We start from the raw sequence: 22,059 nt of genomic DNA, 5'->3' as shown, positions 1-22,059 counted from the left end.
AAATACAATATAAAGAGGCACAAATCTCGATCAAAAATAAACGTATTACTGCCTCAATCGAAACTTCTAAGTTTAGCTCATAAATGACTTGATTTGTGACAAATTATTCAAACAAAAAACATTAACTTTAAAACCTTTATTTAATTGAAATCTTTTCAAAATGCATCTTCAGTTGACACCAATCAGTAACTACAGAAAAGAACATAACAAATATTAACATTGGTTTTAAAAACATTTGATAAATTATAGAATTTCAAAATAAAATAAAAACAGTTCAATTAAAAAGTTGATTTATCTTATCAAAATATTATATTCACTTTAAATATAGCACAGAAAACGTATCACAGAAAAAGTTACTTGAAAATAAACTCAGAATTTATTTATTTATTTACAGTAGCTCGTTTATAACCTGAGGAGAAAATTATGTTCACAATATTACAAAATGACAACGAATAGTAGTGAGTTTACTGTCCTGCAGCAAAAACACAAATCAATAAATAAATGCAATAAAAAACAACAGGACAGACTGAAACAGGGCCAAAGAAAGGCTCTATGATGGAACAGAAATTAATTTTTTAAGTATCATTCATTCTAATATTTAACATCATTTATATAAACAATTTTCATTAAGTTGTTAATTTTATACCTAAGAGGACATTTCAGTGTAGATTTGTATATGATTGAACAGAGAAACCTATAGAGGGCAGCAGAGGCCGGTAATGCTGATGAACGACCACACCCAAAGAAATTTCACTTAGTAAAAAAGTAGCACATCACAAGTACTATTTTTACAAAATACTTCAAATGCTTCAAGAATGAGGAACAATTTTTGAAATTATTGACCTATTGGTGACACTTAGGAGGTTAAATATACTAACATGTCAAGAAAGTCAAGGAAATGTCAGAAAGCAACAGTCTTCAGTCAGAGGTGTCTCCAGATTCGTTGTAAGACCGACTGCTACCAGAGATCCTTCTTCTCCATAGCATCACTATCCACAGCAACTCTTTGAAGATACTTGGATGATGTGAGTTATGACAACATTTAATTTTCCTTCAGGGTAAATAATGTAATTTTAGTTACATTGAATATTAGAGTTGGCCTAGTTCAAGTTTCAATCATTCAAATGAAGAAAATGGCTGGAAACGGACCACAACCTGGTACTGTTCCAGAATCAATCCCCCAATGTGGATGGAGTCCATTGATTGGGATGTATAAGGGAAATGTTTTTCAAATTATGCTTACTTACCATTTTATTCATCCTGATTTATTTGTGAACATAATGTTTTCACTTTTTACTATGCACCACATTTCAGTAGGAGATCCACAAACGTGCTTATAAATGGGTTTGACTCAAAGAGAAAAACAGATAAACTTCATGTGAGCCTAAACAACCTCATATCTCAAAAATAATGTGCTGCTTTTTCAGAATGGATTTTTTTTTAATAGATCTATTAGTTTATATCTGGTTTTCTGTCAAATAAAACTATTGTTAACCTACCAATAACTGCTGGATATATATTAGAAGCATAAAAAATGCTGTGTGAAAAACATTAAGAATAAATCTGCAATCTGGATCAGTTCTGTCTGCAGAGCTTATCATAATTTAGTTTGTTTAACAAAGTGCTTCTTTAACAAATAAAGTATTTTTTCTTCAGAGTTTGAGGTTGTAGCTGAAAGAGAGGAAACTCCTCCTGAAGCCCCGCCCTCAGTGAGGTGATGTCATCAGTCGGATCCAATCAGAACCTCTCAGTACGTTCTGAGTCTGAAAACCTTGCTGAGCCTGGAGGTGGCGCTGGAGTAGATGAGGAAGGAGCCCTGCTCAGTGGTGAAGTGTTCCCAGTCTCTGCAGCCAAAGGTGGGCAGACTGTGGACCGGGACGAAGCCCTCGTAGCCCTGCCACCTGGAAAACACACACACACACACACACACACACACACACACACACACACTGCTGGTCACATGAAGTCAGAGACAAACCCTGCGCAGGTATGGATGAAGTTCACTCACCTGTAGACGACGCTGTTCACGGAGTACGAACTGCCATCATAAGAGTTCGCCACAACCAGGAACTTCTCGTCTCCGATGGTGAAGAACTCCCAGTCAAGAGCGCTGAACACAAAAACAACAAAAACAGTCATAATCAGTCAGAGTTTAAAGGGTTAATCATCTTCTTTCATTTTAGACGTTAATAGACAGATACTAGTTCCACCATTGGCAGATTATTATAACATAACATTTTCCCATGTTATAAGTGAAAAACTCTGCCAGTGGAAATAATACTTTTTAAAAATCAATGTTAAGGAATTATTTACTTAAAACACGTCCTCATATTTTGCTGAAAAAGTACTTATAAAATAGTTTTGTCATATTTAAAGTGTACTAAAACAATTGTACTAGAAACAAGACAGAAATACTTGGTAAGATTTTGTGTAATGAGCAGGTAAAAAACAGCCAAAGAGCAAATAGTGAAGAAATAATGAACACTAACAAATAAGAAAGAGAACAGGTAAAAAAAAAATAGTAATAAAGAGCAATGTGCAAAGCTTGAATTTGTAATAAACAGACAAAGATTAGGTAATGACAAGAGGAAGCAGATTTGGTGGGCTGACCTGTGAGTCGGGATGTCCTGGAAGCGGAGGAAGGTCTGGGTGAACATGTTCAGCTCGTACACGGTGGAGTTGATGTTGTAGGTACTCTGGGATTTCCTGGAGAACCGCTGACTGTTGGCAACGGCGAGGAAGAACCTGCCGTCGATCTGGAACGTCTCCCAATCCGTCGCTCCAACCGTCTGCAAAGGGATGAAGGGAATATTTTATAGGGAAGTTTTCTGATTTGAGGCGAAACGTCACTGATGAGATGTAGGGTTGGGTGATTAATTGCTAAAATTGATTGATTGAATTTTTGGTTTTTGAAGATTAAATTTTTGGAATATCTGGATTTTTGATTTTAAATACATGAGTCACGTCATCTTTGATAAGCGTGTTTTTCTACTTCTATTTATTTGGACTTTGAATCAGGGACAGGCTATGAAATTTTAGAATTTTATGAGAACTCCAACACAGTAGTAACAAAAAATTAAATTGAGGAATGTTGAGAATCTAGTGAAGTTATACTTTGTTATTCGTTTTACATTTAATATTTAATGCCTAATAGAAATACTTAATCTTTTAACATATTTTGATTGAATTATTATCAGTAGCTGGAGTTTGAATTGATTACACAAGAACTGTGTCTATTTAGAAAAAGAACTACTGGAACTGAAGTCGTCACAGCAGATTCTGTTAACTTTTTTAAAATTTAAAGCAACTCTTTTCTTGGAATTTAAAGTAGTTTTTTCTGGTAAAATAACTTTTTTGTTATTTAAATCACTGAAAATATTTTTGTTCATTTGTAAAAATTTTTTTTAAAAAGAAGAGAGAATAGAAAATGAATCAAAATCAGAAAATTGGGACTTGTACGGGGGAAAATAAAAAAAATCTGATTTTATTTCTAATTAGTATTTCCTTCCTGAAATCAAATGTTAGACAAGCTGATGCAGGTTCCTTAAGCAAACAGGAGAGGGAAGCTGATTGTAGGTGTTTGTAAGGAAAAAGTGACTGATTAAAACAACTACAGCTCATCATATCATTATGGGAAAATAACACATTTATTTAATCTGAGAGAAAAGCTGGAAAAAGTCCCTGGGAACACAAGAAACTGGAATTTTGTTATAAATTATATAGATAAGATCCATCCAGTTTTATTAAAATCACATCTGAGAAGCTTTATAAGCTTTAAACATTTGACTTTTTGCATATATGTCATTCATGTTTGATTGCAAAACTGATGTAGAATCTTTTTCTCAGGTAGTTTGGATATTTTAATTAGAAAAAACAATATTTTCTTTACTTTTTCAGAAGTGCTGTGATGCTTGAATTTCTTGTGTAAATCAATGAAATGAAAACTAATCTGTATATGGCTGTTCAGAAATATGAGTATCAGAGTGAGATGTTGTGTTTTTGGTAATAATGTGTCACCTGTGTGCTACTGGAAGAGGTTAAATTACACAGCAGGAGGATTTAATGTGTTTTTGCGGTTTTAAAAATGCAGTAAAAGTCTCTCTTTAGTCTTCAGCTGGAAAATCCCCTCTCCCCTCTCATTAATTACTCACTGCTGGTTTCCTGAACTTTCCTTTTCATCATCACCAGCAGCCACAGATTAAAATGTATTTCTATAAATCTGCTGCTGATTTTTATGTTTTTGTTTTATGTTCTGACTTCTGTCATTGCATTAAAACGTTTTACTGCAGCTTGAGGAGGTTTATTATAGACGGACTGAAGGAAAAACAGCCAGCTGCTGCTGGAGTGGAGGCCCAAATACCAGCAAGTGGTTCTTCAAGGTGCTCCAGAACAAAACAGGTTCTTAATGGAACCTGATTTTTTATTTTTATCTGTTTACTGAAGTTCAGATCTGGACTTAAACCTCTCCGTTGTAACTGGATTCATGTATAAACTGGATCAGAATCAGATTTCTGGAGAGTTGAAGAACAGGCCGTGCCTGACAGTCTAAACACAGGGATTAGGTTAAACTCTTACTTGCTCCAATCAGAAGCAGCCTGTGTGTGATGTCACTCAGTATTGTTGTGTTTTTGTGTAATCACATTATCTGTCACAAGAAACTCATTAAATTAAACAGTTCCTGTCTGAACTTCACCACTAGAGGGTGCTAAAGGTAAAAAGTTGTGGTGGATTTCATTCCACGTCAGATGCTGACTGCAGCCCTGATCCAAGGCCACGTCTCAACACTGACCGTGATGTTCTGGTAGCTCCGGAAACACCCGTCCAACCAGACGTAAATGGTGGAGCTGATGGTGGTGTTCTGACCGTTGAAGGTGTTCGCCACCACCAGGAAATGATACGGGCCGATGGTGAAGAACTCCCAGTCATAGGCTCCAGACGTGGACAGAGTCTGGTTCACCTCAAACAGCTGGAGGACAGCAGGACAAAAGGACAAAGATCCCAAACATGAATACAGAGTGTTGGACATCTTCTCCTGTTGACATCAGGCCACTGAATCTCACCTTTGTGTCAGGGTTCCACCTGTAGATCACACTGTGGATGTTATGGTTGGAGTCTTTGGCTGAGGACACAGATAAGCATAGATCCTGAAGACAAACATTTCGCCCTCTGGTGGTTAATAATGGTAAAAGTCTGTCCTTAAAACTTTAAACCATTTTTTTTTCTGTTATGATCTATTGCTGTACAAGTGTATGTTATAAAAAGTTGTTAAAAATAACTTTCCTTGTTAAAAACAACTTTCAAATTAACTTTCCATCTCATAGCATAGAAAACAGAAATGTTCACAAATCATTGTTTCCAAGTCCAAATCAGGTTCCAAGTCTTTAAGGGGAAAGTGTAAGTGAAGTCTCACTACTTTAAAAGGGAAATCTAAGTCAAGTCTCAAGTCTTTAAGGAGCAAATTCAAATTCCTAAGACTTTTATGGGTTTATGGTACAAGGTATTCAAATCTTTCAGGTCCAAGTCCAAGTCAAGTCTCAGTTCTTTTCTGGAACAAGTCCATGACATGTCTCAGTTTTTGGGGGGCAAGTTCAAGTCAAGTCCCAAGTCTTTAAGGCAGACGCTTTCGTTTGACTTCTCCTGCGGCTACTATCCAGTGGCTTGCCACCATCAGCGTGTGAATATGTGCGTGAATGGGTGAATGACTGAATGTAGTGAGAAGCACTTTGGCATTCACTGGACTTGGTAAAGTGCTATGCAAGTTTATCACAGCTGCTTCATTTCACTCTTCATTTCATGAGATAAAAACTATAAAAGAAAAACTAGGCCTCGAGTCTCAGACCAGGAGTCCAAGTCAAGTCTCAAATCTTAAGGAAAAATTTTAAGTGAAGTCTGAAGTCTTATTTTTGTGATCCGAGTGCAACTCGAGTTGCCATCTCTGATAGGGCGTGCCCCAAGGCCGAGTGCTCGGTCCTCTTATCTTTGGAGGGTCATGGTCTGGTCTGGTTTCATCATATCTCACATATGCAGATGATATTCAGCTGTATTGATGATTAAAATCTGTATTTTATCTTGCCTCTTTAACATCCACACACATGAGGGGATCAGATAAAAAAAACAACTAAGATTATCCTATCGATTGTCACAGTTTATCAGTCCATCATCAAAAATCAACATGAAACCTTCACTGCTAAGAGGAACAAATAGCAGGAGTTGTGTCTTCCCTGTAATTCTCATGAACCTTCTGGATGGAACATTGACCAGTTTGTGGTTCTGTGTTAACAAAACTATCTTACAATGACGGTTGGTATCTTAACTGGTAGTACTGGGACTCTTTCTGGAGTTCAAATTGAACTGAAGCTTTCTCAGACTGTGTGCGGATGAGTCTCAGACGGTGTTCTACAGTTTATGATCTGATCCCAGTTCACCTGCATTCTTTCCTCTCAGATCACAAACAATCTCTTTGGGCCAGTGAGTTTGTTTTTATCTCTACAGGAAACATTTGAGATGGAGGTGTGTTTGAAGTGGCTGCAGGTCCATAAGCCAGGAGATAGCAGCGCTCTCTGAACTCTAAAGTGTTTTACCAGCTGAAAAACCACGACTTTCCTCACATCAAATAGTTGTGTTTTAAAGCTCTTAACAAACGAACTTGCCGCAGAACGATCAGCATCTCTGATCCTGTTACAGTTCACCAGAGACACAGGAACCTGACCACACTGCAGCTTGTTATTTAACACGTCTGATTACAGAGGGCTCAGGGATATAACATGTTTCAGAAAATGCTCTGATGAAGAAATAAAATGTGCTTCATGTCAGTACAGTCATAACAGCAATAAAGATGCAGAAATTCTTCTATTAACAGACTGATTCCTATAACAGACTGACTAATGTCCCTAAAATCATTGTCTTCTTGTGTTAGAAGTGGGTAGTTACCTCCAAAGATAAGACTAAAGCCATTATTGCTTCATCAAACTGCCTCACATGAGGGAAACTTTACTTTTGGATGTTTTGCTCCAGCTCACCTCGCATGTGATTGGCCACCACCAGGAAGCTGTTGTTGTGGATCTGAAAGGCCTCCCAGTCCCGAGCAGAGTGGGTCTCCAGAGTCTGATAGCGAAGGAAACGTTTCTGCCGACGATTCCACCGGTAGATGGTCGACAGCTCAGGTTCTGCCTTCTGCATGTCCGCCACCACCAGGAAAACCTGAAGGGTGCAGAAAGCAAAACATGATCTGTTGCACAACTATTATTTGTCTGCATTAAAGATTATTTAATACAATGCCTGATTATCTAGAGTCTTCTCTAACCAGTTCCTTCCAACGTTTTGGTGAGTTATATCATTCACTTTTGGCGAATTTGTCTCTGCCCAATAAACCAGTAAGGATGATGGTTTCAACTCCAAGCTTGGTCTTTTGTCATGAAGCACAAACCAGTTTAAGCTTGGGCTCTGAATATATTTGGAGAATTACCACTTCGTCTTTAATGTCAGGTGAAATAAAAAATTTTTGACCCAATTTTTGACCCACAAATATACACAAACCCATTGTTTGTGTACATTTGACAATGGATAATAAAAAAAATGCCTATAGGCGTTTTATAGTTTGGTCACCACGTCCACAGCTAAGAAAACAGTCTAGGAACTCAACTTAATCTTGGGAAAACATTAAACCTTTGGTGGGAGGTAATTAAAAAACCCCAGGTGAACAAGATTCACCCTGAGACATGAAAAATGTAGGTAAAACCCCAGCAAAGGAGTAAAAAGAAAAACAAAACCATCAGAGCCACTCAGGGATTATATAAACAAAAAATCAGATTCACGCAAAGAGACGTGGATCAATCCAATGGATTTGAATTGACTAAAGAACCGGATGGAACCAGAACTCCAGCACAAACACGGATCTGTGGTTCTTTGAATTAAAGATCCTTCCTCTCTCCGATCCTTACGTTCAGTCGAGGTCTGCTGGTGCACAGCTGCTGTGAATACCTGCAGAGCTTTGTGTTAACACCTGTGCTCCTCTAAGAGCAAACACGCCAACACAATGAGAACACAGGAGGCCTGAACACACCTTCACAGGTCACATGATCACAGGTCACATGATCACAGGTCACCCAAAGAAGCATCAAACTCTTTCTGGGACCAGGTGAGGCAGCAGGACCTTTACAATCTTGACTTCTGGAGACTATTTTGCACATTAGGTTTATTTTCATGACCTTAGATTAGGTTTCTACCACAGCACTCTTCTCGAACTTGACGTTACCACGGACAACTGTTGTGTTTAAGTGACTCCCACCTTGTCATCGATGGTGAAATATTTCCAGGCTTGAGCTTCCTGAGTGCTGGCGTTCTGATATAGCTGGAATGACCCATTAATCCATTTGTAAATACCAGAACCGGGTCGGGAATCCCTGTAAGAACAGACAAAACTGTTACCATGAAGATTAAAGGCATTCAGTTTCTTGAGACCTGATGTGAAGGGGTTCTGGTTCTGGTTCTGGTACCTATTGGCTGCAGCCATGAACAGGCCTTCAGACGGGATGGAGAAGAGCTCCACATCCAAGGTTTCTGAGCGGGTGTAGAGGTCCTGGTAGTCCTCCACATAGTCCAGACGCTCTTTATCTGCAAAGAAGACAGATTTACTTGTTTTAGATGTTATTATTAAATTAGAGGACCTCAAAGAGCAAATAATGAGCAAATAATAATTCATGACGTGTTAAATAAGGGTCGAGACTTAATTGTGCTAATTTTAATTTAAAAAAAAAAAGATAAATAGGTTTTGGCCAGAACCTTTGTATTCACGCGTTTCTGGTAGGCCCGTAAATCTGACGCACAGCTGAGGTACTCCAACAGCAGCAATGGATGACAAAGCAAATTGGAATCATTTTCATAATTCCAATTTGTGCAAATTTAAGGTAAATGGAAACAACGGTAGTGTGAGGCTCTGTGAAGTGTCATCCAGTCTCACCCTGCATGAGCGTCCTCCACATCATCCCGTCACAGATGAACAGACCTTTCTTCCGAACGTTGAACCACAGCTGACCTTTCTCTGGGCCTGAACATGGAGGACGATCGCCTGCAGTCACTCTGGCCTCGGCCTCTGAATGAGAAACAAAACAAGAGGTAAAATCTGGTGCAGAACTAAACCCAAGGAACATAAATCTTTAATAACTTTCCATTGAAACTATGATGCCGTGCAGTTTTTCCATTTTTCAAGGTTCCCATATTTTCTCTGAACATCTAAAAACTGTTCTATCATTGAGGATGTGAAGTGTCCCATTCTTCTTCTTCACACCTTAATGAGTTCAACAATTCAAAGAAGTTATTGTCTCATCTTTCATTTTCTATATTCTCCAGCGTCCTCTGCTAGGAACAGATTAGGACAATAACCAGGTCAGACCTTTGTAAAGGGCCGGAAAATGTCGTTTTCTATCATCTTAGTGAAAAATACAATGACGTCTCTGGTCTGGCCTTAATGTCTTAATGTGGTATATGCTTCTCCTAAAACTCTGGCTGAAATTTCTGCCATCACAGAGGATGAATTGAGCTTTTGAAAGCTCAACAACAACAACAACAACAACAACAACAACACACACCGACACAGAACCTGAAGGGAGGAAGTTGTTGCTGCTGACAACAACTTGAACGATACTTTTCGTCTTTGCTTTATTTCAACAAGATGACCTGTTTCACCACAATCTGTGCTCCCATGGCGTATCATGCCATAGTATTTTTAAATTAAAATAAATAAATGTCAAACAAACCATACAATATGGCCTAATTGCAGCTTTATTGCCATGCAAGAAGGTCCTGGGTTCCTGGGTTCTGGGGTCTTTCTGCATGTTTTACAATGGGAACCTTCTGGTGAAAGTTGTTTTTCTTATACTGGTAACCAGCCCATTTCTGTTTCAGACTCAATGATGGATCATTGGAAGTACATCCCTGTAAGTTAAGAGAAATGCACACCGCTTCTGGACAAGGTTAATATCAGACTTATTTTCTGCACAGTAAGGTTTCTACAGTCCTCTTAAAATTTCCTTTATATTCCTTGAATGCTTTGTTGATATTCTGCTGTGTAGAATAAGAAAAATGCAACCCACCTCCAGTCTTTCTTTCAGTTACTTGATTTATTAGCTGGAGGACCTCTGAACATCTCTGTGACACAAGAAATTGTGAGTCACAGTAACATTTTTAGACTGTATTATTTGCCCTAATTTTTCCCAATCCAACTGTTTTCCAAAACATTTCCAAGCCTGAAATGCGGGACTCTATTGTCGTGCTGCCTCTCATAAAATAAACCCTTATTGCGCTGCGTTCCAACTCTCTGTGGGCTGAGGTTTTTCTAGGATTGGGTGTGTTTTTAGTTGTAAAGCTGAGGGTGGATTAAACTCTTTCACGGATCATAAAAACGTGATCTCTGGTAGCGTTCCCTTTAGAAATCTGAGGTCAAGTTCAGGCGACGGCAGCTTGCACGGCTCACTCAGCTGCAGGCAGGTACATAAATTAAGACGCACGTCGGGCGGCTTTATATAAACCATGAGTCATGATGAGTCTGACAGGATCGGTGCTGAACTTCAATCAGCTGAACTTTATTAACTCTGTCATCATGAACCTGGAAGAAAAACCCGTGAAGATGTCTGAAATATGTCTGTGATCGTTATTGACTAATCAATCAAGGAGATTCATCAACTGAGACACAACCGAGCTGAGATCAGACAGATTAAAAAAAAAAAAAGAAAGGAAAGGAAAAGGTGAGGCTGCTCCTCAGCAGACGTCCTGACCGCGGCACCTGTACTTGTCCTCACCCGCCTGTCGCCACGGAAACACACATCAAACAGAGGGACAAACCTTCAATTCGTATTCAGCTCTACTAAACCAAAATATCTGCCCTAAAATATCCCTGAACCAGAAGTACATCTAGGAATCCTTAGCAGACACCCAGCTTCAGCAGAACTACAAATCCCAGCAGGGTCGGTGTTTCCCACAGATGTGATAGAAGAACCTGAAACTGATAAACAAACCGTTCTTCGTGCTGTCAGTGTGGAGCTCAGGTTACTGAATCACTGATGCCATCACAACTCCAGGTTTACACTGCAAACACGCCACAGTGAAAGTATGGAAACACTGAGGACAAATATTCAGCTTCTCAGTCTAAACAGGTGAGACAGGTGAGTTCGGTTCCTCCTGGATCTACACTAAACATCTGCAGGCATCAGTGTTTCCAGCATTGAATCAAAATAAAAATGTGATGGAAGAGTTTTTAAAGATGCCGTCACAGTTTCCTGTCTTGCTCTTTATGCTGGCTTATTGCTACTTGTGTTTGGTGGATGGAAATGCAAAGAAATTAAGGATTTTTTGTAGAACATCAAGTCCTGTGATTATTTGAATTAGTTGATTGTGTGTGCTCTTAGATGAATAGTGCATGTTTATTAGGATCAATTATGTGAACAATTATTATTCGGAGTCTGGATATTACTTTTGTTTTGTTATTTTTAACTGACTGGAAGTTTAACTGACTGTAAAAGTAATTAATCCCCAAATCAAGTTTCTCCTTCAGATAAATGTCGAAATTGGTTCTCTAGAATGCCACTTTTATGTTTTTTTGTGATATTTTTGTGTAAATTTGTTTAACTCTGCAACATTCTGCCTAAAACTGTTTCAGTTCGCCTCACTAAGGACAGAAGATACAGAGCAATTGGTGCTTCACATGTTCCAACAACAACAGTCTCCAACAACACAGACAAAGGTTGCTGGATTTGTCACTAGTCACTATTTTAGTCACTAGAGGGTCTGAAAAGTCACCAAATATAGTGAAAAAGTTGTTAATTTAGCAAGAGTACATCTTTAGCTACACTTCAATCTCAATCAGTGCTCTTTAATGGACTGATTGTTATTAGGATAATTAATCAGAACCTGTCAGTTTCAAGCATTCAGCATGCTGAAATGAGAGAATCTTCATCAGCGTAGACAAAGCATTAGATGAAGTAATGTTGGATCATGGCCACCGTATTTGGTGCTATAATTGAGGGTCAAAACTTTAAACTGCATCAAGGTTTCTTCTGTTGTGATATGAACTGTGCTGATTTTATAAAGATCTGTATGAGCTGCTGGTTTTTCTTCTTACCGTATGGATAAACTGAGCCCTTCTGGTCCGGTTGGAGCGGGGAGGTCTTGAGGACCTGCGGGACAGAGAGCTCTGCCAGACTGGGTTCAGAGTTGGGACAAAGTCTGGGTGTTGCGTCTGAGCCTGGAAGAAGAACCAGCTGACGAAGTAGACCCTAAACACAAAAGAACCAGTGTGATTCTAGACGAAAAACTATCTGGTTCTGATTCTGATCATAGACTCACAGAGAAGCGGCCCCTCCAGTGGCCCCTGCTGCCAATGATGAACATGGACCCTCTGGTGTTCAGAGTACTGGGGAAGGTCCGGACCTGCTTACTGAAAGACAGGAAACCAGTTAATAAGGCTGGCAGAGTTTTAATCCAGTATACTAATGGCAAGTTCTCTAAAATGAGTTGACTCACATTTCCACAGGTGGTCCACAGTCAACGGTCAATGTGGCGTAAGGACCGGTCACAGCCAGAACCACAGTGTGCCATCTGTTGTCGTCCAATCTGACATTTTTAAAACTGATCCTTCTCCGCCCTCCACCACCAGGGGGCGACGTCAGAAGGTGAAGACGGTTCTCAGAGACACGCAGCCCCAGCAGCAATGACTCAGATCCCTCCTTCATCACAGAGAAGATGTACTGATTCGTCTAAAAACGGAGAGAAAGAAAGCAGGTTAGACGGTTCTGAGATGGACTAGAGAGGACCGGATCAGTTCAGATTTTGTTATGTTTACCTTCTTCCTCAGTCTCTGTATCTTCATGGTGGCAACCAACGAGAACTCAGAAGGAAAATAGTCACAGTTGGTGAATATCTGTGAAGCGGTAAAACTCAGAGCAGTCGGTACGGTGCCGGTTAGCCTGATACCTCTGGACCCTCTGGACTGAACCATCTGCACCTGTTAGCACAGAACATTGGTCATATAAATGTGTTTAAGCTCCTTCATCTGTTTCTTCTGGCTTCCTACCTGAGTGGGCGTGGCTTGTCCTGGGCGTGGCAGGGCTTTGGACAGGAGGTCAATAGGTTGCAGGTCTGAGGGGAAAACATGGTGTTAGTCGGATCTGGAGCTGAGATTCACTCAGAAAAACAGAAAATCTTTCAGAGGATTGCTGCTGATTAAAACAAAACATTTCTCATTACACAATCAAAAAGTACCAGCAATAATTTGAGTTGCTAAACCCGTCATATTTTCACAATGTTATTCATTCATTTATAAATGTCATAGTTTCAAATAAATATTTAATTAGAACACTAAATATTTATCTTGATAACTAAATATTTTTTGGAAGCTAAATATTTAGCTTGCTTGCTAAATATTTAGTTTGAAGCTAAATATTTACATTCCCTTTGGTTAGCAAATTAAATATTTAGCTTCAAGCTAAATAAGTAGCTTGCTAAATACTTACAAAGCTAAATATTCAGTTAAAATCTTTACTCAGGTGTGCAGCTAAATATTTAACTTGATAAATGAACTTTTAGATTAAAATAAATATTCAGTTTTAGATTGAAGCTAAATATTTAGAAGGCTAACTAAACATGGACATTCAAGTTAAATATTTTTGTTGTTTGTAATTAGCACACTAAATATGTAGCTTCCAAATAAATATGTAGCTTGCTAACTAAGTATTTAACTTGCTAATTACTCTTATGACAGGTTAAATAACTCAAATTATTATTATAGCCTTTGATTGTGTAACTTTTCAAATGGTGAATCATAATTTCCACATTCAAGACACAGCCAGACAAACTCAAGTTTGTCTGGCTAATAATGAAATGAACTAATAGACTTTAGAAGGGTAAGACGTTTTTCCTAGAAAGGATCCTTCAAGCTTTATACACTATTGGTTAACCTTTAGGTGTTAAACTTTCAGATTAGTTTGTCATTCCTGCATAATCTCTGGTCAACAGGTGTTTGACATCCCAATGAAACTGGAATATCTATTCCTGCTTTTCAAAATCCAACACATTTCAAAGACAAATGTTTCAGTTAAGTTTTCCCACTTGGTATCGAACCTCCTCACTAAAAAAGTATCGAACCCTGGGAGGCAGCAGCTTCCTGGTTTTCAGGTTGTTGTTGATTAGAATCATTGGCGTCTTGGAAACTGTTAGAGCCAAAAATAAACCCTGATTAGATGTGGACAGATTATCTGCTGCTGGTCATTTCAGATCCCTGAAAGCTGATTTTCATAGAGGTGAAATGAAACCAGCAGCTGGAGGAAACTAAAACCAGATCCAGATCAGTTTCCTCCAACAGAGGCTGATAAACGATAAACGAGACGGCCTTCTCTCAGATCGATCCGTATCATTGACTGTAAATCATCAGATTTAATTTTTTATCAGCTCAGAGGTAGATGGGTTCCTCTGTTTGATGCTGCAGGATCTAAAAACAGAAACAGAGTTTCAGCTTCCTGTTCCCACAGATAAACATCACAATGATAAATCACTGCAATGTTTGCTGCTACAGCATTTATTCATGGCTCTATGTGCTGAGAGAAAATCAGGACAAACAGAGAAAAGGTAACAATTTATGTACAATAAAGAGGAAATGTTTAGAGAAATGTACAGAAAAATGGCAAAAGGCATTTTTGATCCAGAACATTCAATCTACGTCAAATTGGTCCAGTAAAAGCTAAAAATGTCCTCAAAATGCAAATTCAGGCCAACCTGAACAGTTCATACAAATCATGATAGCTCCAGTTTTTCACGTTATAAAAGCTTAAATCTGACTCTATCTGAATGGTGCAGATGAAATCAAGATTCATTGAAGCAGACAACATTTTTCCAATCAGTCACCATCTAAATTTGGTCATTTTGTTTGAACTGTGGCTTCAGTTTCCAAAACCTTAAATTTTAGAGGTTTGATGATGAAGTCTGCTTTTGTAGGACAAAGTTTCTCCAGAGTTGGACGATCAATGATTGTATTCTGAATATCTTGGTTGAAAGAAGTAGGAATTTAAACATTTGATGAACAGAGTTGCTGCCATGTGAGTGACTGAGTCATAAAGTAGCAGAGCAGGTGTACCTGATAAAGAAAATGGAGAGTGCATTTGTAAGATGAAGCATGAAATCCTGTCCTACAATGTAACATTCAAGGCTTTTTAGAAGAATTTATATGGTGGAAAACTGATACGTCAACCTAAACAAGTTTTCTAGTTCTGAACTATAAAAATGTCAAAGTGTTAACTAGAAGGCAACTTGACATTCTGTATTATCTTGTTTTGAAGACACTTCATCTCAATTCTAAAAGAATTTTCAAGCTACTTTCCAACTATTTACCGACTGAAAATCTACACCTAATTTAAACGTAAAAAAGAAGGATTGTAAATAAAACAGAAAACATTACAGATAACCCTGAGCATCCTCTTCATCAGAGCGCCATTTAACAACAAAGTGTCTTCAGTCAGAAGCTTCATCAGAATCGCTGTAACACTGACTGCTACAGGAAATCCTTCCTTCTTAATGTCATCAACATCTTTGAAGAATATTGGATATTTTCAGAGATATAAACATCAAATCTCTCTTAAGGGATTAATAAAGTATTTTTGAATCAAATCAAACTAAACAAGATAATTTAGATTCCAGCCTGAACTGAACATTTAATGTCTTCAAGTGACCAGAGGACCAATCTCCAGAATAATTGATCAGTCTTCAAAACCTCAAATTTCAGATGAAAAGAATGACTCTTGACCATAAAAAGTCAGTAAATTCACTGAAAGTTGACATTTTAAAGCTAGTTAAAGATACCATGAGTACATAAATATCGATTCTTGACAATAAGTCAGTAAATTCACTGCAGGTTGAAATTTTAATTAAAGACTCTATGATTACATAACCATTGAAGAAACCCATCAGTGAGTGTTTGAATCACTGAGGCGTCGCAGGTTTATCTCCGTCTTAAACACCAGCAGATGTAAAGGAGGCCGAGGGAGGATAAATCTCGTTTTATCCGACATCAGTTTCAGCTGGAATTCCCCTTTAAGCTCCTCTGAGGCCGTCTGTGTGTTTTGGTGCAGCAGCAGATCAATGCAGGATGAATGGAGGGAGGGGAAGACAAGTTCAGAAACACGGCTCACATTTCAAAGAGGCAAAGCACCAGAAACGTCTGAGCTACATACAAAAAACACAGAGGACGATCCACTGGAGAGAACATTTGGTTCTGGACTCAGAGTGTCATGATTTTTAGTCTTCAATAGTTTGAATTATAGATTTGAGGTTCTAATTAGCCCGATAAAAACCAGTATCTTGTTCTACGATATTTGCTTCGTACAGAGGCTCTGGATTGATTACTCAAAGCTCAAGTATTAAACTTTATCCAATCAATAATGTTTTCACCAGTTTCACCAGAAATTGCCTACGCTGTAAAGAACTATCCAGTGTAAAGAGAGAGGGGCCGAGCTGAACAAGATGGCTGTCCCTGGTGTATAAGGGCCATTGTAGATAGAAAAAGGTAGAAAATTTCAACCAAAAAACTCAGAAATGTTGAGATTAATCTAAATTTTTTTAAATGAAAAAACAGAAACTCCTGAGCTCCAAAAGTTGAAAATATGAGTGAAACCCCCCCAGGCATTTTTACATTATATTTTCTAGAAAAACATGCAGACATTTTTGAGTTTTGAAAGTCAAAAGTCTAAAATCTTTGACTTCTCAAACTCAGAAATTTCCAAGTTCTTTCTCTAGAACATGCCTGAGATTAAACTAAACATTTCTGAGTTTTTTCTAGAAAATTTTCAACTTTTGAAGTTCAGAAATTTCCACTTTTTTCTAAAAAATTAAAGGGGTATAGAAATAAATGGGTTTATTTATTTATAATTGTATATTTTGGTCTGTCTAATTTCTAGATATTTTTAAACATCAAATGATTGATGTTTTGATAACTCAGGACTTAAGTCGCCTTTTTTCCAAATACCTTTTTACTTTTACTTGAGTCTTGGACGTCTATAACTTTTACTTGAGTAAAAATATGTTGAAGTAGTTATACTCTTACTTGAGTACAATATTTGATAAAACTCTGTGGCCCATCTGTGGTCCTCAGTGGATTTAATATCCCCTTTTTCCTGAGGCTGTCTTGGGAAACTACCTGTGCACGGCCTCCAGCTCTGGCTTCGGACCGAGGAGGTGAGCAGAGCCCAGGTGACCAGCAGGGGGCGACACGCCAACATCGCGCCTTCTTTAGCGGTTCTGGTTAACTCAGCGCAGCGTCATGCAGCGTCATGTTGCTGATGAGGATCAGAGATGAATGAGGATGAGGAGAGGATCTTCAGAGGTCTGAGTGGAAAAACATCAGAAAGAAAAATGCCACGTTGATGTATAAAAAAAATCAGGTTTGCAACTAATGATTATCTTAATAATCGATTTTTTAATTGATTATTCTGTAATCGGATTTTTAAAAAAGTCACATTCTACAGATTTTTCATTTAGCCTCTTAGGCTATATTTATATAATTTTAGAAAAAACAAGTAATTAAATTCTTAAACAACAAAATAACCATTTTACCCTCTAAAATACAATAACATAATAGCACAACAGCAAACCTTTAGTAATTTATTTTGTACAGTTGTGCCTTAATTGCAGCTCTGAATATGTTGCTTTTTTCAGCAAATGATTTGTTTGAGTCTGTATATTCTATTTAGTGATTAATTGATTACTAAATTAGTTAACAATTATTTCAATAATTTATTCATCACGATTAATCAAGTTAATCATTTTAGCATTAATAAAAATCTGAATTTATCCTGTGTTCCTTTTTATTTCATAAAAAAGTGGAGGTAGTTAAAATGATATTACATTATTTACCAGGATAAATCAAAGTTGCTGGAGGTTTTCCACCTAAATATTAATTAGTCTAATTTGCAGTTTTCAGGAACAAAATGGACCAATCAGAGACTCCTCTGTGTTGTCTCCAGGCAGATTTTGAGGAGGTGCTTACTAAATACTGGATAAAGTTTCTAAAATAAGTGAAGATTTAGCTGCATCTTTTTAGATCTTTGTATCAATTCTGCTCAGATGTTCTGGTTTCAGATGAATAAATCTTCTTCTCTTGCCATTAAATAAACTGTAGAGTATTTAATAAATAAAAGAGCCAAATTAGAAGCAGCGGCAAGAAGTTTCCTTTCAATAATCTGAGAGAAACTTTCACCTATTAACCTATAAAAACGTCATCAGCGTCTTTGTAACTTTTTGACAACAAGCCAGAGCCTGAATTCACTCAACATGCAAACAGGAAAAACTACATCTGAAGCTAATTATACATCTTTATTTCATGCATGTAATAAAAATTATTATTTAAGTGTTTATAGAGGCGATCCTGAATAAATTAAGCACCTGATCTGCCCACTTAACCAAACTTCCAGTTTCCCAACAACAAAACAAATTTAATAATAATAGTAATAAGATAGACAATCAGTTATAATTTAAGAGCTACAAAAATTGATTAAATATTACATGGTCTAGATTGATGGATGGCTGCTCATTTATTGCGCTTTATAAAGTACAATAAAAGTCTCATAAACGCCAAACTCTACTGTAAAAAATATTGATTTAGCAATTAATAATCCAGTTAATGTCTGATTACTCAAAATATTCCATATTTTTATTATAATCAGTAAACTTTTTAATACATCATCAATCTGCAGCAGTGGCTTACATTCTCCACACAGAGGGTCTCCACTATTAAACATGCAGAAAAACAGAAAACTGGTTTAATTTGTCATCTTATTTGTCTCCTGGCGCCCTGCTAAGTTTGCCCTCCTGGGCAGAGAGCCATATCATCAATATTAATAACCATGACTGTATGTATAAATGCCTTTGTTGGACGCTAGACATTCATACATGCAACAAAAACATTTCTGAGTTTGTTTTTTTTTTGTTGTTACATGAATGACAGTTTAACAAAGGTGGTCATGAAAGTAAAAAACTCACAATTTTTCAAAAAAAGTAATGTATCTTATATCATATTTTCTTTAAATCCAGACCAGACACCTGATAAAACACATCTTAAGAGTTTTACCGCCACTCTTTGTGGTTGGGTCCAGATTGTATTGAGCAAATTCTTTTAATTTGATGTGTTTTAGGTAATAATTTAGAAGCTTTCAGTTTTGTAAAAGTGAAACAAACAGAAACAAATCTGTAATTTCTTGATAAAACTAAGATAACTCTGGAAATATTTGAAATGTAAAACTTTTTAATCTGTTTAAAGAGTTCAGAAGAACTATAAATCGACTCTAAAACAGGTTTTTATCTCCTTGTTTCTTTAGATCAGCAGATTCTGGAGCTTTTTAGTAACATAAAGTCAAACCTGGCTGAAAAATGATCATTGAAGTCCAGTTCTGGTTCTGGTTCTGGATCTTCTGATGTTTAAGAGCAAATCCTTGTCATAACCAGTCCAGATGGAATAATCTGGTGTCAACTCGTCAGATTTAAGAGCATCTAAAAACAATCACAGAAATAAAGATGACTTTTTTTCATTTTGGTCTTTAAAATGTTTCTGATCCGTTAAAATTCAAAAACAAAGCAGCCGAGTTCCAACCTTAAATCCTAAAATCCGAACAATGATGATCCATTTTTAAAATTCCTGTGCAGAGTTGAGCAGATCCACCTGTCCAGGTGACGGCTGCTGTCTGCAGCTGATCTTCAGGTGGAGTCCCACTGAGGAGAGAGAGAGGCTTCACCTGCAGCGGGACGAGCTCGCACGACCCACATTTAAATATAAAAGAGAGGGAGGAGCTGGGGGGCTGAACACCTGAACACACCTGGGGAACAAACATGTCAGATCAGTGATCCACCTGCCTGGACACACCTGAGGAGGAAGATTCAGATGATGATGATTGTGATGCATCCAAATGGTTTGAAGCAGATTGATCTGAGGATGAAAACAGGTTAAAGTTTTAAATGTTTTAAATTAAACGGAAGAAAGTTTGATTCTTTTCAGCATTTCTGCATTCAAACACAAAAGCAACATGTTCAGTAACTGATGTAAAAAAAAAAAAATTTCCTTAGTGAAATAATTGGACAGCTTTCAGAATATCATCTGTATATCTGATCATCACTAAATGGAAGAGGATTAGGGTCACTGAAAAAAAAAAGTTCTGAGTTCTGATATTTTCCATCAGAATTTTGAGGAAAAAAAAGTCAGATGTTACAATTTTCAAAAAAGTAAGAATTTTGTGACCAAAGTCAGAATTTTAAGATCAAAGTCTGAATTATTAAAATCAGGATTCAGTTTTTTTTCTTCATATAGGCCCTGATCCTATTATTTATTCATTATGAACTGAATAGCAGTGGTTCTAGTAGGCATCTTTGTGGCACTCCAGCAGACAGATGCATCCACTGTAATACACCAAAGAAGAAAACTGAACTAAAAAATGGTTTGAAGTACTGCCCTCTGCTGGCTGTCGGACATACTGCTGGTTTGTCATCATTTTGCAAATATGAGAGCCGATACCTGTTCATACATGTTGGTCGGAGGCCCTGAGGCCTTGTTTTCAGCTCGCTTCATGTCACTCCAGTGAGAGCTGTAACACATCCACACCTTCTGGGATGATAAATGAACCTCTGAGATGAAGCGGCAGCGGCGGCAGCATCCGGGACTCTGTGGAAAACAGCAAAGCTGCAGCTGATCTGAGGTCCGTCCAACAGACGATTTCCCTATGTAGCTCCGCCCCCTCACCTGTCTCACACTCCTACAGGTGTGTGATGTCTTAAAGTGTGACAGCGTGTGTTCTCAGATGTGGAGCTGTGAAGTTCCAACTGGGTAACAGGACGGAGCGGCTGGGATCTGAGAGCTTTCAATCCCAGTAATCCCAGTTTAAACATGGAGGTGGATCCAGTCCGGCAGGCTGAGACAGGACTGGACTCAGGAGACTTTCGGAGTCACGTGACCGCACCGCACTGTGGTCATGTGTACCATTACGTTAGTAATCGATTATTCTGATGATTAATCGGGTAAAACCTGGCCCATTCTGCATTTTTAAGTTAACCACAAAAGCTATTTTTATACATTAGAATTACTACATTAAAATGCAAATAAACTAATTAAATTAATTGTTTTAATGATTTTTAGTTTATTAAATTCATGAATTAACTAATTAATAAATTAGTTCATTAATTAGTTCTTTAATTTAATTATTTTTTCTTTAATTTTAGCCAATTAAAGAAAAAACATTTAATTGGCTAAAATGTAATAACAGAAATCCTTTAATGTATGCTTGATTTTTTGTAGCAAAGGATGCATCTGCAGCTAAAAAATATCATATGTCATAAGCCTGATGTGTGGATTATTTTCCAGCCTAAATAATTAATAATTTGATAGAAAAAAGTGCTTAACATCAAGTTTTTCTACAGACTTCGAATCAGGCGAAGCTATCTCTGACACTTGAGTTTTGGGTAAAACATTTACAGACAATGAAGGCAAAGGCTTTTTAAAGTTTTAATTGCAAAATATATACAGTATGTAAATGTTTTGTACAGTTTTGGCTTAATTGCTACTCTGATGATGTTGTTCTTTTTAGTAAATGACTTGTTTTTGAATCTCGAGTGAACGATTAATCGATTACAAAGTTGGTTGATAACTATTTGTCATCACAATTAATTGGATGCATTTTTCAGTCCTAATGAAAATGTGAATTTAATTTATTATTATTTTTTAATTTATGGACAAATGAAGATAATTAACGTGATGCTCCTTCATAATATACCAGGATAAATTAAAATTATTTTAGACTTTTCAGTCTGAATGTCATCTGCTTTGCAGTTTTCAGGAACAGAATTGACGAATCAGAAATTCCTGTGAGTCGTCTCTAGGTAGATTGAGAGTGACCTTCAGTCTACAGTTTGATCATATTTTAGGAACGCTTTGGTGATCTGAAGTGCAAATAAAACACTAATAAAAATGGAGGTGATGATCATTACTGCAATTAATATTTTCTACACCTGTCATGTGACCAGAAATCAATAAACCAAAGA

General features: G+C 37.4%; 1 protein-coding gene across 1 annotated transcript; it reads right to left on the bottom strand.

Moving 5' to 3' along the window:
* Window positions 1-320: 320 nt before the first annotated feature.
* Window positions 321-19,754, bottom strand: LOC116723479 (thrombospondin-type laminin G domain and EAR repeat-containing protein-like). Its single transcript, XM_032568462.1, has 17 exons — window positions 19,625-19,754; window positions 19,394-19,524; window positions 17,177-17,364; window positions 13,067-13,131; window positions 12,836-12,997; window positions 12,517-12,749; window positions 12,340-12,430; window positions 12,116-12,269; window positions 8,960-9,091; window positions 8,496-8,613; window positions 8,288-8,402; window positions 7,020-7,200; window positions 5,061-5,119; window positions 4,790-4,966; window positions 2,611-2,789; window positions 2,009-2,110; window positions 321-1,901 (listed from the first exon to the last, which is right to left on the bottom strand). The coding sequence occupies exons 3-17, from the start codon at window positions 17,256-17,258 to the stop codon at window positions 1,748-1,750; spliced, it is 2,004 nt and encodes a 667-aa protein (XP_032424353.1). The 5' UTR covers window positions 17,259-17,364; window positions 19,394-19,524; window positions 19,625-19,754; the 3' UTR covers window positions 321-1,747.
* Window positions 19,755-22,059: the final 2,305 nt, after the last annotated feature.

Source organism: Xiphophorus hellerii, chromosome 7, assembly GCF_003331165.1.
Source record: "Xiphophorus hellerii strain 12219 chromosome 7, Xiphophorus_hellerii-4.1, whole genome shotgun sequence".
In the NCBI taxonomy this organism is placed as follows: Eukaryota; Metazoa; Chordata; class Actinopteri; order Cyprinodontiformes; family Poeciliidae; genus Xiphophorus; species Xiphophorus hellerii.
The sequence above is the reverse complement of the archived record's forward strand: the minus strand, read 5'-3'. Positions and strand labels throughout refer to the sequence as shown.